Source organism: Aquila chrysaetos, chromosome Z, assembly GCF_900496995.4.
Source record: "Aquila chrysaetos chrysaetos chromosome Z, bAquChr1.4, whole genome shotgun sequence".
NCBI lineage: Eukaryota > Metazoa > Chordata > Aves > Accipitriformes > Accipitridae > Aquila > Aquila chrysaetos.
The window spans coordinates 55,995,616-56,010,129 of NC_044030.1; the positions used below are offsets into that span (position 1 = coordinate 55,995,616).

At 40.0% G+C, this 14,514-nt stretch overlaps 1 protein-coding gene across 2 annotated transcripts in view; it reads right to left on the reverse strand.

The window, feature by feature from the left end:
• UHRF2 (ubiquitin like with PHD and ring finger domains 2) overlaps window positions 1–14,514 on the reverse strand; it is a 91,568-nt gene that overhangs the window by 35,596 nt on the left and 41,458 nt on the right. For both annotated transcript variants that reach the window (XM_030005688.2, XM_030005687.2), the window contains exon 5: window positions 317–426. In XM_030005688.2, the coding sequence (XP_029861548.1) occupies window positions 317–426 (110 nt within the window). The remainder of the gene's footprint in view (window positions 1–316; window positions 427–14,514) is intronic.

Below are 14,514 nucleotides of genomic sequence, written 5' to 3' on the forward strand. Positions count from 1 at the left end.
ACCTGTCTAGGAACTTAACCGAGACTATTAATTAATTCTGCACAGTTCATTTAGAATGTTATAAGCTGCTCCTCTTTTTCCCTGCTTATGACTGATAGCACTAAGCTGTTACCAGTTTCCGAATATGTCAAGTAATAGAGCCACCTTACAGTAAACATAATTTTAGGACAGAAATCTAAAAAGGATTCTATGTTATTTCTTTCCTGAATACACAAAACAATTATTATTACCTCTGTATGCTGATCCTTCTATTTTTTTAAAGAAGCATCATTCAATTTGTACTTCTATTGAAATAATAATTAAAAAAAAAGCATACTTTTGAAATCTCCATCCCCAAATGTCAACGGATAGGCTCCTGGCTTTTCAATCTTGTACATTTCCTCTATAAAAAGGATTTTACAATCATTTATTGTGTCTTCTGGGCCTCTGAAAAACAAAAACAATAAAAAGCATATTCAACGTAGTTCCTCAGACCTAGAATCTGTACTTTATGAATCCTAAGCAATGAGATAAAGATAACTAGCACTTTTTTTCCTTTACTGATAGGATACTTTACTTCAATTCACACACAAAATTCAGTCTAGTACTGTAACTTCTAAGAAAACCAAAACACATACTTAAAACTCACATAAAGAAAAGACTACTCCGTTACCCTCAGACTACCTGGCCGCTGAGTATGTCCTTATTGACAGCCATCCATAACTTTGTAATTCTACTTGTAAAACCTCAAAATGTTTTTTTTTGGCTGAACACAGCAGATCAGGCAAAATCATGTCCTCTCAAATACAGCATATCAACTGTTACTATAAAAGTATAGTGTCAGAAATGAACCAAAAACATGACTTATAAGACACAATAACAGACGCTACTTGGAACCCACAGAGTAAGAAAAGCAACAGAAAGCTTCAAAAGCCCTTCTATGACTTCTAAGTGCTTTGGAAACCTAAAACCCCATCCTGCAAAGACATGTACAATACTGAATTATCTACTGTGAGTAGTCCTGTTAATGTCAGGTTTCAGTGCAAAATCTGTTCACCATATCTCGGTGGTGAGTAACAAATACTCCATGACTCCACAACACTAATGCTGAAAGACTTCTAGAGAAGAATTAGGAAATATTAAAAGTAGAATAAATGTTTTCACCTCCTCTTATTATAATCTCTTTGTATTTACTAAAATTCTAATTCAAATGTAAATGTATCTAGGATGAAAAGTCCATAAAAACACCAACAGTTTTAAAACACTCTCTTTTCTCCCCTCCTCAGGATGATACTGTGCCTTCTTCAATTGCCTGTTCTCCTACCATTTTCAATTTACTACCTAATCTAGAACTATGCAGAAATTTTCAGTATAACCTGTATTGGAAGTATTAATTACTGAACATAGTCCCACTGATTTCATTGAGTCACATGTGTCATTACTGATTTCAGAATTGAGCAGTTTGACATGAGAGAAAGGAATTTACTAGCTGGAGAGCTATTTCTTGCAGGGTGAGACCCAGCCATTAAAAAAAAAAAAATCTGAAGGACATTTGGGTTTGTTGAACTACCTTCCTCTTCAAAAGTTAATCTAATTCTGTTGCACTGCTCAGTCTGTTTTGGTTCTAGAAAAACACTTCAAAATCTGAAGCCACACAAGCAACTAATGAATACAGACCACAAATACCATAGCTTGAATTATTAAGATTATAAAGTTCAACATTTTACGAAGACTGTGATGTTTGTAGTTAAAATGTCCAGTAAGCATCCTGCAACACAAGAAATAAAATAGATATTTTTCTTCTTTCCTATATAGACATTAGATGTACTGGACATAATAGAGAAGTAGTAGCACACAGTCAGCCTAATTCCACGTTAGGAAAGAGTGAAGATTACACAGTTTTTTGAAGGCTTTATTATGAATGAAAAACCAAACTATTGTATTGGTTACTGTTCAGTATTTGAAGGAGGTTGAGCGAGATTCTGCTAAGCAAAGCTGAAGTGCACTGCACCACTACAAGTGTTTCTTCAGAAGCAGGGAAATAATGAAAATTAGTAACTGTAAAGATAATGATTAAATATTGCCACACTGGAGACTTATTTTCCAGGTGAAAACCACCAGTAAGTTAAAATGCTATGTTTCTTTCAAATATTTAAAGTGTAGAAAGGCCTGAGAATATGTCTGAAGCAGGTGAACAAGTCTTCTAAGCCCTATTTGTAGGATATCTGGAAGAAAAATCACAGAGGTGACTTGACAATCCTTTTGAAGAAAGTCATCTAAGTCACATATCCCTATAAAAAGGTCTAGGCTGCAAAACTAAATCAAACTATAGACAGGCAGGGAAGCAAGTTATTAGGTCCATATTAAATAAGGATTACTGCAATAACAGAACATCTCCAGAAACACCAGGCTTCAGTGTGGGAACTGTTGCTCCCCGCTCTACCTCTTTGTCTGCTCCCACCACTTCCTTTGGGCTGACTCCAATTCTTGGATGTTGCCACATGCTGACTTACCTAAGGCAGGAAAAAACTAAGCCAGGGAAGAAAACACAGGCAACAAAATACTTTTTGGTGGCCCTGAGCACTGCAGTGTTTAGGTCTCTACAGAGTGGTGTTGAGAGGACTCTGATAGTGTCTTGATTCACTGTAATTGTCTTTTAAGTGTACCAACAGCTGTTTACTTTGGCATCTGTATTTATTTTTACCATTTTTCTTCTTTGCAGTTTTGGGAGGGAGAACATTCCCCATTGTTGCTCATATGCATAAACAGCAAATGCGAACAAATTTCAAAGATTTGGGATATTTCAACAGAACATACAAATGCTACATCAATGCAAATACATCCATCAGACAGAGAACAGTTCGTTTTCCTGACCAGGAAAATAATGTATTTAAGATAATCTTCATTTGCACCCTAGGAGGCATTACTTAAAAGCAGTTCTGGCCATTGTGGGTAACACCCCTCAGATTTATTCAGGTTTCCATACAGTGCCATGAACACAGAAGTCTTGATTTTCTGCACCTCAGTCTGGATGAGACTGCATGGTCCAACCACCCGCACTAGAAAGGTGGACACCAGCTTCAGTTACCACAGAATATTCCTCTGACAACATAAGGTTATGGAAACACTTCCAGTCTGTGAATGGATACAGCATTTAAATTCCTCCAGCTGTTACCAAATCTGCAGCTCTACTTAAGGCACAATCTCCAGGTTTGGTTTAAAGCAAACTATTTAACTAGAAAATTGTGCTGAAACAGATAGAAGAGCACTCCCAAGAAAAACTGTCCCTCTAAAAGGACTGTGGGTGCCAGTACACCTCTGCAGGGAAGGTGAGAGTGGAAGCTTCTCTCTTCTGCAGTAGCATGCAGAATTAAATTATCTATAACACATACCCATTAATTCACAGTCATAAAAGCACTATACATTCAAATATAGAAAGGACAAATTGTAAACATAATCTCTGGCAGGAAAACCAAATTAACAAATACAGACTGAGCATCAAGTTTTCCCTGCTTATTTTCTGTACCTTGGAGAGTCTTTTCCTACCTGCCCTATACTTTCTGTTAGTCCTAGATTATTTAAAATTCAAAACAAAACAAAACAAATCTCCTGACACTCTTTAATGCTATAAATCTAGTTACATTAGGACCTTCCTTAGCTATACACTGCTTGCCTGCCTATCCAGCTTGATAGCTCTAGGACTTATTTCTAACATAACTCAAAGTAGTGAACGTATTTTAAAACCAAAATATAGAATTATGCTTTCTTTCACCTAAGTAACATGAAATTCTATATTCATATAAAAAAGGTGTATTGGTTTCTATATCTGTATGCTTACAAAGCAAAAGATAAAAAAATAAACAAGCACACTTTAAAATTTAAGCAAATCTGTACAGAAAAGTCAATAGTCATAAAGTTGAACATGTTGGATATTAGTAAGCATACATGTGCATCTACAGAAAATTTAAAGCATAATTTATTAATTAAGTTAAAACCTTGTCAAGAAACAATAGTGACAGTCTCAATGTAGCAGCTACAAACATGATTTTACCCATGTCATGGGATACAGAAATATTCTCAAATTCCAGTACACTTCAGATAAATTTCAGTGTATTTGCAGAGTGGTTTTTTTCCCCAATTTTGCATCTTGCAAATCTTCAGTGTGTGTGTAGTCTAAATACACTATCCCTATTACGAGCAAAACTGCATCTAGGAAAAACTTGCAACATCTCCTCCCTTCTCTCTACACTGCCTAATTGTTTAGAGCTGTTTTACTTTAATTTACCCTCTTTTATACTCCATTTTCCCCAGAAATTTAGGAAGTAGTTGTTTAAAAAAAAAAAAACCAAAACTTTTCATCACATGTAATTCTCTGCATACAGTCTTGAGACAAGAGGGAAGGTGCAAAACACTATAAAGCTGTACTCACAGATCTACAGACACTTGTGTTACTGCTATCCATACCTTTGAGAAACGAGCCAAACCTGAGCTCAGTAGAATATTTATTAGGAGTAAATTCCACTGGTGCCAATTTAAACTACTAAAATGACTTTTAACTACAATGATTATCACATTGTTTTCTTGAAAGATACCATGCAAAGATTTGCAAGTTGGTTCAATGATGTTAGCATTCTAAAAGGCACCACAGCAAAAAGCTTTTGTGAAGTATGCAGAAGCATGGATTTTTATCATCAACTTTATAACAAAAAATCACATGTATATTATCTCAACCTCGAAGTGTTAAAGTGCAACTTTTTTTAAATATAATTAGTTAAATAAAACAACTCCTCTAATTAATACTAGAAAACACAGAACTCTCAAAATAAAAAAAATAAATTCAGTTGCATGGAGGTAACAATTGGTAGAAGCATGTTTTTCTCTCATAGCACTGCAATCCTACTGACATAAGCAATACTATTCCCACATCTAGATGGAGCTGGTAAAATAGATGGAATTCATAATTTCTGTATCACATATTAGGTCCTGGTAGACATCCCTTCTCTTTTGGGCATCTCCTATTTTTCCTTTGGGATAAGGGCACTCAGAAAGTAACTTTCAGACTAAGTTTTTCCTAAAAGATATCCAGTATTTGAATCAAAGAAATACGTTAAAATCATTAGGCTAGAGAATTAATTATGTGCTATTGCAACAAATAATCTCTACAGAAATCTACTCTTGAAAAACAGAATTATGTTGTGACGTTCACGTCAATATATTCAAAGTCACTATCAGCCAAAAGAATGTTTTGAAGTTAAAGCAAATATGGGTAACAGCATGCATATTTCAAAAGATGTTAAATGGAAAACATCTCAATCTGATATAAAATATTGCAACGTGAAAATTACTACTGGTTGCTTTACATTTAAACATGAACTATGACTCAGGCTAAACTGTAGTTTCAACAAACTGCAAACACACATTGTCTACACAGAATGAAACAAAGGCTAAAACACACCCATAAAACAATTACAACCCTCACCAAACATGACTGGAGATTTGATTTTTAACAGGCTTGTTTTAAAGGTAAATTACAAAATCCTCCCACACAATGATAGCATACTACATTGATAATTTGACCAAATCCAGCTAGGTTGCACGGAATTTACATAGAGGTTCTTTTATTTTGTGTTGTATGGAAGCAGAAAAACAGACAATATTTTCAAGATTTTTTCAGAATATTCCACACCCATTTGGTTTATCATGAAAATACAAATGCAGTTACAAAATGGGACAGTATTAGCTGTGCTTTTAATTCAGCTTTATTTATTTTTATTACACAAGCCACTATAACGACAAAGACATAAGACAAATTTTCAGCTATGCAAAGATTTTATTACTACATATATAGTGCTAAGACTAAAAAAAATAAATTAACCCCCCTCCTATTTCCCAGGATATGTTGAACACCTTACTATCAAAACCGTCTTAATCTAATATGAATTGTTAAAGCCTTTAAAAACAAAACAAAGGAAACAAAACACACACACCCCCAACTCCCAAAACTACAAATTCACATTGTGGGTACACACACAAGCCAGCCAGGATATTACTTTTTTAAACCTCAGTGGTAGGTGTAATGCTTGATGCATTTACAAAGCAATGTATTATAGTTCATGGTGCCAGACTCTGGAAGCAGAGATTTGGATGCAGGGGCTATCCTTTTTTCCTTAGCCTGGGATCTGTAAAGGAGATGAACATTAGAAAAGCAAGCATAAACTTCGAACCTGGGAAATGGGGAAAGCACTGGCCCGAGAGATTAGCAAGTCACACTGTCAGATCCTAATAATCCATCTACCATGGTAGCTCAGGAGCATGACTCTGCCCTGTGCCATGAAGTCCACTGAGGAGGCAGAGTAAAAGGCAGGGAACGAATGAAGACTGATCCTTCCAACCCACCCAGCAGGACCAGCACTGGAGACCCGCCGGTGGCCGACCGTGCGGCGCCTGGGGACCTGTCCATGGTACTGCAGGGAAGCCACCGGCTCGAACAGGGGAGAGGGCACGACCTGCAATGACTGACTACAACTGCTCCCTTCTTGAACTCGGTTAAGCTTGTGGCTGGCACTATCGCCATGCTAAACGGGCATCCAGTTTCCAAATCCAGGCTCGAACATGCAGATGTTAACTCCTACTTGACCTAATGTCCACAAAGAACCAGGTAAAAAGAGCTGGTTGAAGACCCACAAAGATGGAACCCCAAAGGCTTCCTTCATATGTGAAAAACAAAGCTACAGGAGCTGTGTTCGGCATCACAGGGCATTGCCTAAGCTCAGCCCACTTCTCTATGTATTTGTGGACTGAACTGCAAGACTCATAACAATGCAAAGCGTCTGCTCCAGACATCATTCCAGGGGTCTGGACTAGTCAATAAGCTCTTTTACGCTAGGAAGAAGCAGAGCTACAAACGGGCGATTCTTACTAGAAAATGTTAAAAGCTTCTATCCAGATTTTACATCATGTTACAATTCTGACAGCAGATGCAGCACACACTTATCATGAGCTTAGACACAGTTATAGGAGACCAATCTGTGTACCTAGCTGGATTAAGTGAGAATCTCAATTCAAAAACAAAGACATGAGAAGGAGTACCTCCCTTCAGAACAAAAACTCAACAGGGATACTGTCAGGATGGAAAGACCTTCCAGAAAACAAACCATAGCAAAGAAGAATTTTGAAAACACAGAAACATGATAAGTATGCTGTACAATAATGAAAATAATACTAAGTGAATAAATAAATAAATGTGCTTTAAAAACAACAACAACAAAAAAAAAAAAAACAAGAAAAAAAAAGATCTGAAGGTATCCACCATAAAATAGTAAACACAAAGACATTTCCCATAGAATGTTTCATATGGAACCAAAGGTAAATGAGAATTGATCTCAAACAAGGCCAAAACCACATCTCTAGCCAAGAAAGTTAGTAATGAATGGATTATCAAAGCTTGAATGTACACGACAGCATTACTTTTTCATTAAAGCTTAGCATCCAGGGATGCTCCTGCTCAGAACAGGATGAATCTCATCTCACCAACAATTCCTGAAAGTCAGAAAGTATACAGTGACCTACAGAGCAAAAAACTCCTAATTAATTTGGCATTTAGAGGGCAGCTGCTTATTTTGAAATGTCTTCAATCCTTATATTGCCCAATTCTCTTCAGAAAAATTACATCAAATACATGTGCCACGATGTCCAATTTCACCAGTACATGATATTAAATGCTCCATTTAAGTGCCCAATGGCTATTGCATAATGGTAATACAGCGTTTCTACACCTTATGTGTATGTTTGGAATCTGTGATGATGCCATTATTATTCATTTTTATGTAGATATATACAAATGTTCACAGACTTTTGGGTAAAACTGTTGGGAGAGATTCCTCAACAGCCAAGTGAGGAAACTGTGGATGGGGTAGGCAAGCAAAGGGCTTGGGGTGATCAGACAAGAAGGAACATAGCAATCAACAACAACAAAAAAAAAGGCAGAAGTGCAACCACTTGAAGGGTAAGCAGGTAAAGAAGGAAGTGCCAGCAGAGGAGCCTTACAGGGAAAGCTCTCATGCTCTTTCTGGGGAATCAGCACACTTTGGTGCCTCCCTGAAACACCTATACACCAATGCATACAGCATGGGGAACAAACGAGGAATTACAGAAGTCTGTGTAATTACTGCAGGTTCATGACCTCACCGGAATCATAGAGACATGGTGGCATAGCTCACATGACTGGAGTGCTGTGATAAATGGATATTGATATATATGGATATTGTGATAAATGGCTCTTCAGGAAGGACAGGCTAGAAAGGCAATGAGAGGGAGTTGCCCCTTATGTGAGGACAGGTCAGGAGCCAGTCAAGAGCTTACAGGTCAAGATTAGCAGACAGAACAACAGGGGTGATACTGTAGTAGGTGCCTGCTATAGACCTCCTAATCAGGGATAAGCACATGAGGCCTTCTTCAGACAATTAGAAGTTTCATGTTTACAGGCCCTGGTTCTCACAGGGAACTTGAAGCACCCTGGTATCTGCTGGAAGGCCAACAGAGCAGAACACAACCTAGGAAATTTCTGGAGTGCAATGATAAATTCCTGACACAGGTGATCAAGGAGAGTATTGCTAGACACAATACTTGCAAACTAGGAAAAACTGGTCATGGGACATGAAAATCAGGGCAGTTGGCTGCAATGATGATGAAATTATGAAGTTCAGGATCCTCAGAGGAGGGAGTAAGGTAAAAAGCAAGACAACCCTGGATTTCAGGACAGGAGACTGTAATCTCTTCAGAGATCTGCTTGGAAAAATCCCACAGGATACAACCCTGGAGAGCAGAAGGGTCCACTAGAGCTGGGTGATATTTAAGAACCACTTCCTCCAAGCTCAAGAAAGATCTATTGCCATGTGCAGGAAATCAAAGGCAGCAGGAAGGCTGCATGGATTAGCAAGGAGCTCCCAGACTAAACTAAAGACGTAAGAAGGAAGTGTGTAAGAGGTGGAAGCAGGGGCAGGTGACCAGGGGCAGTAGAATTCCTGTCCAATTGTGTAGATACAAGGTTTGGGAAAGCCACAGTCTACCTTGATTTGAATCTGGCAAGAGATGTGAAGGGCAACAAGGAAGGATTCTGCAACTATAAAAACAGGAAAGGAAACTAGAGAAATGTGGGCTAAATATAGCAGGGCTCCTGCTGATAATAAACACAGAAAAGGACAAGGTACTCAGCACCTTCTTTGCCTCAGTGTTTACTGGTAAGACCAATGTTCAGGAATCCTAGGCCCCTGAGAGCAGAGGGAATGCCTGGAGCAAGGAAGACAGCCTCAGTGGAGGAGGATTAGGTTATGGAGCACTTTAACTGGACATATATAAGTCTATAAGGACTATCAGCTTGTACCCGTGAGGCCTGAGGGAGCTGCCTTACATCTGGACAAGGCTACTCTTAGTCATCTTTGAAAGGTCATGACAACTGAGTCACCCTCCTAAGAACTGGAAGGGAACAAATGTCACTCCTACCTTCAGGAAGGAAGATCTTCTGACAGACGGGTCAGCCTCAACTCAATCCCTGGGAAGATGATGGAGCAAATAATCCTGGAAATAATTTCCAGATATGAGGACAAGAAAGTGATCAGGAATTATGAGCATAGACCTACAAAGGGGAAATCATGCTTAACCACCCTGACAGTCTTCTACAATGAGGTGACTTGCTTGGAAGATGACAGAAGAGCAGATGTTCACATGCACTTTAGTAAGGCTTCTGATACTGTCTCCCATAACATCCTCACATATAAGCTTACAAAGTATGGGTTAAGTAAGTGCACAGCAAGGAGGACTGAAAACTGGCTGAATCCACAAGATTATGACGAATGGCACAAAGTCTAGTTGGAGGCAAGTCTGTAGCACGCCAGGGGTTGACCCTGGGGCCGTACTAACATCCTCATGAATGACCTGAAATGATGGGAACAGAGTGGACTCTCAGCAAGTTCACAGATGATACAAAACCACAAGCAGCCACCAATATCACATGCACGTACCACCCTTCAGAGTGACCTGGACAGTTGGACAGAGAGGAGTTTCATTATGTTCAACAAAGAGAAACGCAAAGTCCTCCACATAGGGAGCATGCACCAGTACATGCTGAGTGCCAGCTGGCTGGAGAGCAGCTTGGTAGAGAAAGACCTTGAGGTACTTATAAACAACAAGCTGACCATAAACCAGCAATGTGCCTTCGTAAGCAAAGAAGGTCAACAGCCTCCTGGACTGCATCAAGAAGAGCATTGCCAGCAGGTAGAGGGAAGGTTAACATTCCTCAGGTTAACTACTCAGCACTGGTGAGGCCAGGTGTGGGGTCCCCAGGGTAAGACAGACATGGGCTTACAGGATTGGTTCTAGAAAAAATTATTAAGGGACTGGAACATCTTTGATATGGAGAAGAGAGCTCTTATCCCTGTGTACAAACAGGGCGCCAGACTCTTCTCACTAGTGTCTACTGCGAGGACAAGAGGTAAACAGGCCCAAAGAGAAACACATTAAATTCCCTGACTGCACAAAATACCTTTTTACAGTGATTGTCCAGAGAAGTTGTTGAGTCTCCACCCATAAAGATATCCAAAACCCAACTGGACATAATCCCAGGCAATCTACTCTACCTGACCCTGCTTAAGCAGTCTCAAGAGCTCTTTTCTATCCTCAATGACTCTCTTAGATGTATACATGTACTTCAACACCACTCCTTTTTTATTTATTTTCATAATGCTTTTCCTAATATTGTGCTCACCACCAATTTCCCCCCCCCCCCCACTCTTTGCCTTTTTGCACTTGAGTTTGTTTTCTTCTCTTCCTTCCTCTTCTGTTTGGAATAACTTCCCTCAGTGGGAACAACTAAGTTTTAAAACACTTCTGAAAGTCACCCTCTAGAAAGCAAGTCAAAAGACTCTGTGGTTCCAAGTCTGCATGTTTATTAGAGAAAGGGTAGTGTTACAAATACTGAAGATATAGTTTATGTTCTGGGAAAACAAACAAAAACCTCAAGATCCAAGTCAACCCATTCTTCACCTTCAAAAGATACTTTTATCTTACGGTAATTACGAAATGGTTATGAAACCCCAAAGATTCCAAATTTTACCACTTGGTACCTACACTTTTTTTGTTAAAGCAATTAATGCTTTAACACGTAACAATTAAGTAATTTAAAAGTTAAGCTACTGAATGCAATCCAAAGAAGCAATTTTCTCCCCCTCTCTTGTCACAATTTAAGTCCACCATCTCATGTCTGCCTGCCATGTACCACTGTGCTCCTGCAAACATCTCAGCAGCCCTTTGCTGAATTCACTCTACTTTATGTATCTCTCTTTTGTGCGTTGGGGCAGGGAGATATTTGGGCGTGGGTGGAATCTAGTATTCGTGATGCAGTCTAACTAGTGCTTAGTAAAGGGGAATAAATCACTTTCGCCAGTCTTCTGATTATACTCCTTTTCCCACAGCTTGAATATCATTAGCCTTTATTACATTCTGTTGGCTCATGTTCGGCTTACCGTCTACCAAGACACACAGATTCTCCTCATCAGAGCTACTTCCCAACCAGTATTGCTGCAAGGGGCTCTGCCTTCCCAGATGCAAGAAAATTCTGCATTTATCCATGTTGAATTTCATGAGGCTCCTGTCAGCCCATTCCTCCTGCCTGTTCAGGTCCCTCCGACTGGCAGTACTACCCATGAGTTTCCATCAATTTGGTGTCTCTACAAACTTGGTGATAGTGCACTGCACTGCCACGCTGTTGCTTAAGATATTGAACAGTACAGGTCCCAGGATACACCCCTGCAGTTCCCTGCTTGTTATCACTTTCCAGGTAGTGTACAACCCATTAACCACTATCCTCTGAGCCTGATCATTCAATCTTACCTTTTTTTAAACCCACCTCATTGCCCATCCACCCAGATCACAACATCCTAATTGGGATAGGATATTATAGGACACAGACAAAAGACCTGCTACAAGTTGAAGTATATGGCATCTGTTGCTCTCCCCTTGGCCACAGAGATAATCATTTCATCACAGAAGGCAGTCAAGCTTCTATGGCATGATTTGCTCTTTGAAACAAATCCACCCTGGCCATTACAAATCCTCTTCACATGGCCAGCACTTCCAAGAGGACTGTCCCAAGGTTTTGCTCAGACTGAAATAAGGTTGACTGCCCTCTCTGAAGATGAATGCAACATTTGCATTCCAGTTGTCAGGGAACTCCTTGATCTCCATGACTTTTCAAATATAGTACAGGGGAGCATCACTACAGCATCAGCCAGTTCCCTTGGCATACTTGGATGCAACCCATCTGGTCCCATGGACTTGCACTGGTCAAGGTCTTGCAAGCACTCCTTGACTCAGTCCTCATCCACTGCTGAGGACACTCCTTGAATGCTTTCACTAGGCACAGCTACCAGACAGAGCTTGTCAATGAAGAGTAAGGCAATGAAGACAGTGTCTGTTGCTACTAATCACCTGCCTTTTTCATCAGTAGATCCCTATTTCCCTTGTTCAGCCTTCTACTGCTACAGTCATGGTAAACGCTCTCTGCGTTGCCCTCAATGTCTCTTAAAAGTGTCAACTCTAGATGAGCGCTGGTTCTCATAACACCATCCTTACATGTTCAAAATTCTCCCTCTTACACTGCCCATTTCCAACTCCTATATACTGACCTTTTGCATTGGAGCTAAGTCATGAGTTTCCTGTTCAGCATTGCCAGTCTCCCAGTACATCTATTAATTTCTTGAGTGTCAGGATGAACCATCTTTGCATTTGGAAGAGGTTGTCCTTAAGCATCTGTCAGCTCTGCCGAGCTCCTTTATCCTTCACAGTTGCCTCCTATGCAATCCCATCAATCAGTTCTTTGAATGAAACTGAAGTCTGCTCTACTAAATTCCAGAGTCTATGCTCAGCTACTCTCCTTCTTCAGTTCCATCAGGATCTTAGTATCTACTACTTCACAGTCAGCATAGCCAAGGCTACCATTGATCATCTGATCCCCAGGCAGTTGTTGATTATAAACAGCAGATCCAGCTGTGTACCACCCTGCTGACCTATCCAGTACCTGTATTAAGAAGTTATCCCCAACATCCTCCAGATCGCTTCTTAACTGCTTGCATTCCAGTGTTATCCTGCCAGCGGATGTAAGGGAATTTGAGTCCCCCATGAAAATCAGTGCCTGTGATTCAGAGACTTTTAAAGAAGGCTTTGTCCTCTTCCTCACCTGACTGGGTAAACCACCACCACAATGTCATCCTTTTCAGCCTCTCCCATCCTCATCCACAAGCTCTCAACCAGACTGTTGACATTCCACTGAAGACCTCCCTATATCCAAACTTCTTCATGTCATGGCAGCCCTGCCCTCTTTATCTTTGCTTTTCCTGAGCAGTTTGTATCCATCTACCTCTGACTCCAGTCATCTGAGCTGTCCCATCGTGCCTTCACTACGCCAACAATGGCATAGTTCTGTGACTATGTGCAGAACGAATTCCTCCTGCTTGTTTCCCAGGCTGTACATATTTCCACACATGCACTATGAGATGGGCATCCCTCTTTTACCAGTCCGAAGATCCCTCTTGCTCCCAACACTCTGTGCACTTTGCTTTCTATGCACGTGCCAATGCCTCTCTTAACCATGGGTCATAATGTCCCTTCACCACCCAAAGCTCTACTCACCAGGTTGGCCAGCCTGTTGGCATAGATGCTCTCGTCCCACTTGAGGATCAAGGACTTTCAGGGACAGATGGGAACCCAGTTATGGGCCCCATGGTATTAAAAGCCAAAAGCCTGTTGACATGAGCTGTGCAATTAACCAGGTTTTGATCCACAGGATTTGCCTGCTCCTTTCTCTTGGGAAGATTTGTCCTCCAGTCTTACCCTTTCACCAGCATGACTGAGAAGCTCTTACATCACTGGGCTTCTTAGCTTGAGAAATAACACTATTTCTAGTAAGGTACACTTGGTTTGCAGCTCAAATTTTGAAATATCAAGACAAAAGAACAGTATATTCACAGTCCAAAACACTCAACATGAATTACAAGCACCTAGTCTACTTTCCCTCCATTTTGGGAAAGCAAACTGAAACTATCAAATATCAGTTTCTCCATACTGTCTGTTAAGAACAGGCAATGTGCAGGGATATGGCACAAAGGACAAATAAATTACTTTTTATGCTTTCTCTTTAAGAATTGGGAAGAGGGAAGTATCAAGAGATAAAATAGTTCTTCCATGTAAGAAAAATAATTATGGGTAAGCAATCTTAAAACTGTAATCCTTCCACTCCTCTCTGCAGAATGGAACGTCCTGAAGATTTGTCCTCTGTATAGCAGGAAAACAAAGCATGCAGGAAAATAAAGTGCATGAAGGAATAGCTATGGTTTGTGTAGAACCTGGCCATTATAACTATTCAGGGAGTGTTTGTAAAATGGCACTTTTTGTCCATAGAGATAGAAGGCAACGGAGAAAGAGGAAACATGAAAAGGGTATCTGTAATAACAAGTCTGCCAAATACCCTTCACAATGTACTCT